The sequence below is a fragment of the Temnothorax curvispinosus genome, unplaced genomic scaffold, assembly GCF_003070985.1.
Source record: "Temnothorax curvispinosus isolate PA1 unplaced genomic scaffold, ASM307098v1 QBEX01000779.1, whole genome shotgun sequence".
Taxonomy (NCBI): Eukaryota; Metazoa; Arthropoda; class Insecta; order Hymenoptera; family Formicidae; genus Temnothorax; species Temnothorax curvispinosus.
The window spans coordinates 1-1,247 of NW_020210559.1; the positions used below are offsets into that span (position 1 = coordinate 1).

At 28.5% G+C, this 1,247-nt stretch overlaps 1 protein-coding gene across 1 annotated transcript; it reads right to left on the minus strand.

The window, feature by feature from the left end:
- Nucleotides 1-75: 75 nt before the first annotated feature.
- On the minus strand, nt 76-1,241 carry LOC112458182 (the record flags this gene model as incomplete). Its single annotated transcript, XM_025021640.1, has 4 exons — nt 979-1,241; nt 554-744; nt 311-447; nt 76-196 (listed from the first exon to the last, which is right to left on the minus strand). Coding segments are annotated over exons 1-4 (708 nt in total), but the record flags the coding sequence as incomplete, so codon positions are not given.
- Nucleotides 1,242-1,247: the final 6 nt, after the last annotated feature.

Consider the following 1,247-nt stretch of genomic DNA (forward strand, 5'->3'; position numbering starts at 1 on the left):
ATTTTGCCTAAACAGAATAATGCAATATAATATCTTTTTAGAAAAAATGATTTTAGTTTTGTTATAAAAAGTTACTAATATACCAGAAAAAAAGAGAAATGCTATTTCGCCGAATGTTCGCCCTATTAAAATTAATCCTTCTATCAATTTAATTCTGTTCATATAACCAGTTGCAATAGCGAGATCTTCTAAATACCTATAAGTCAAGTTACACATTGATAACTAATTTTATTTTAATTCTTTTTATAAAATGACAGATAAACTAATATTATACACATATATTGCCACTCTGATAGAGATGAAAGTTTACCAAAGCAAATAGATAAGCTCGATGGCATGAAGAATACCGGCAAATGCAACAAAACACAAAAATATAACAATAGATTTAGATTTTAAAAAGATAAACACATTTTTCAATATGGTTGTCGATCCTTTTTTAAGTTGCATCTGTAACAAAAATTTATGGTAACATGAGGACATAAAAACAAAGCCATATGCATTTATTGCTTTAGTTTATTTTTAAATTTGTAATGCATAAGACACAATCTCTCACTTTCAATTTTATACAGCAGATCAAATCGGCACTAAGAAATACAAGCACGAGAATAAGCATTGGGGTGTAATTTTGATAAATTCCATCGTGCGACCATAAGTCCATCACATATCCGGATAAACATGCTGCAACACCGTAACCTATTGTGGCCCATAGTCGCTGTTTGCCAAATTTTGACTGTTCACCTTGGCCTGAGAAAACAAACTTTAATTTAGGAGTTAGTAATTCTCTCTTGGCATAATATTATTGTATAAATTTAATTAACGTATATAATATTATTATATAAATTCAATCAATATATTATTATATAATATTATTATATAAAAATCTATATAAAACTATTTATTATAATAATTTATTTTATATGGTTAAAATTTTATATTTCGGCAATTAACTCAAAAATTTTTGTTTATAAAGTTACACACCTAGTATATGAAAACAAACTGCATCGTTTATGCTCAAGCAAGTCATGGTACTAGTCTTGGCAAGAGACCACAAGAAGACAAAACTCCAAAAGGTGTTAGATGTATATACACACTGATCTTCGAAATTATCACAAGTAACGTTACAATAATTATTTGTTACATTTTTTTGGCTCAACGACGTCTCAGTGACATTTAATAAGCATGCAGTATCTGGTGAGATAATTGCTCTCTGTTGGTCTGGGTAAAAAGACAATCCCATGGAAAAATTC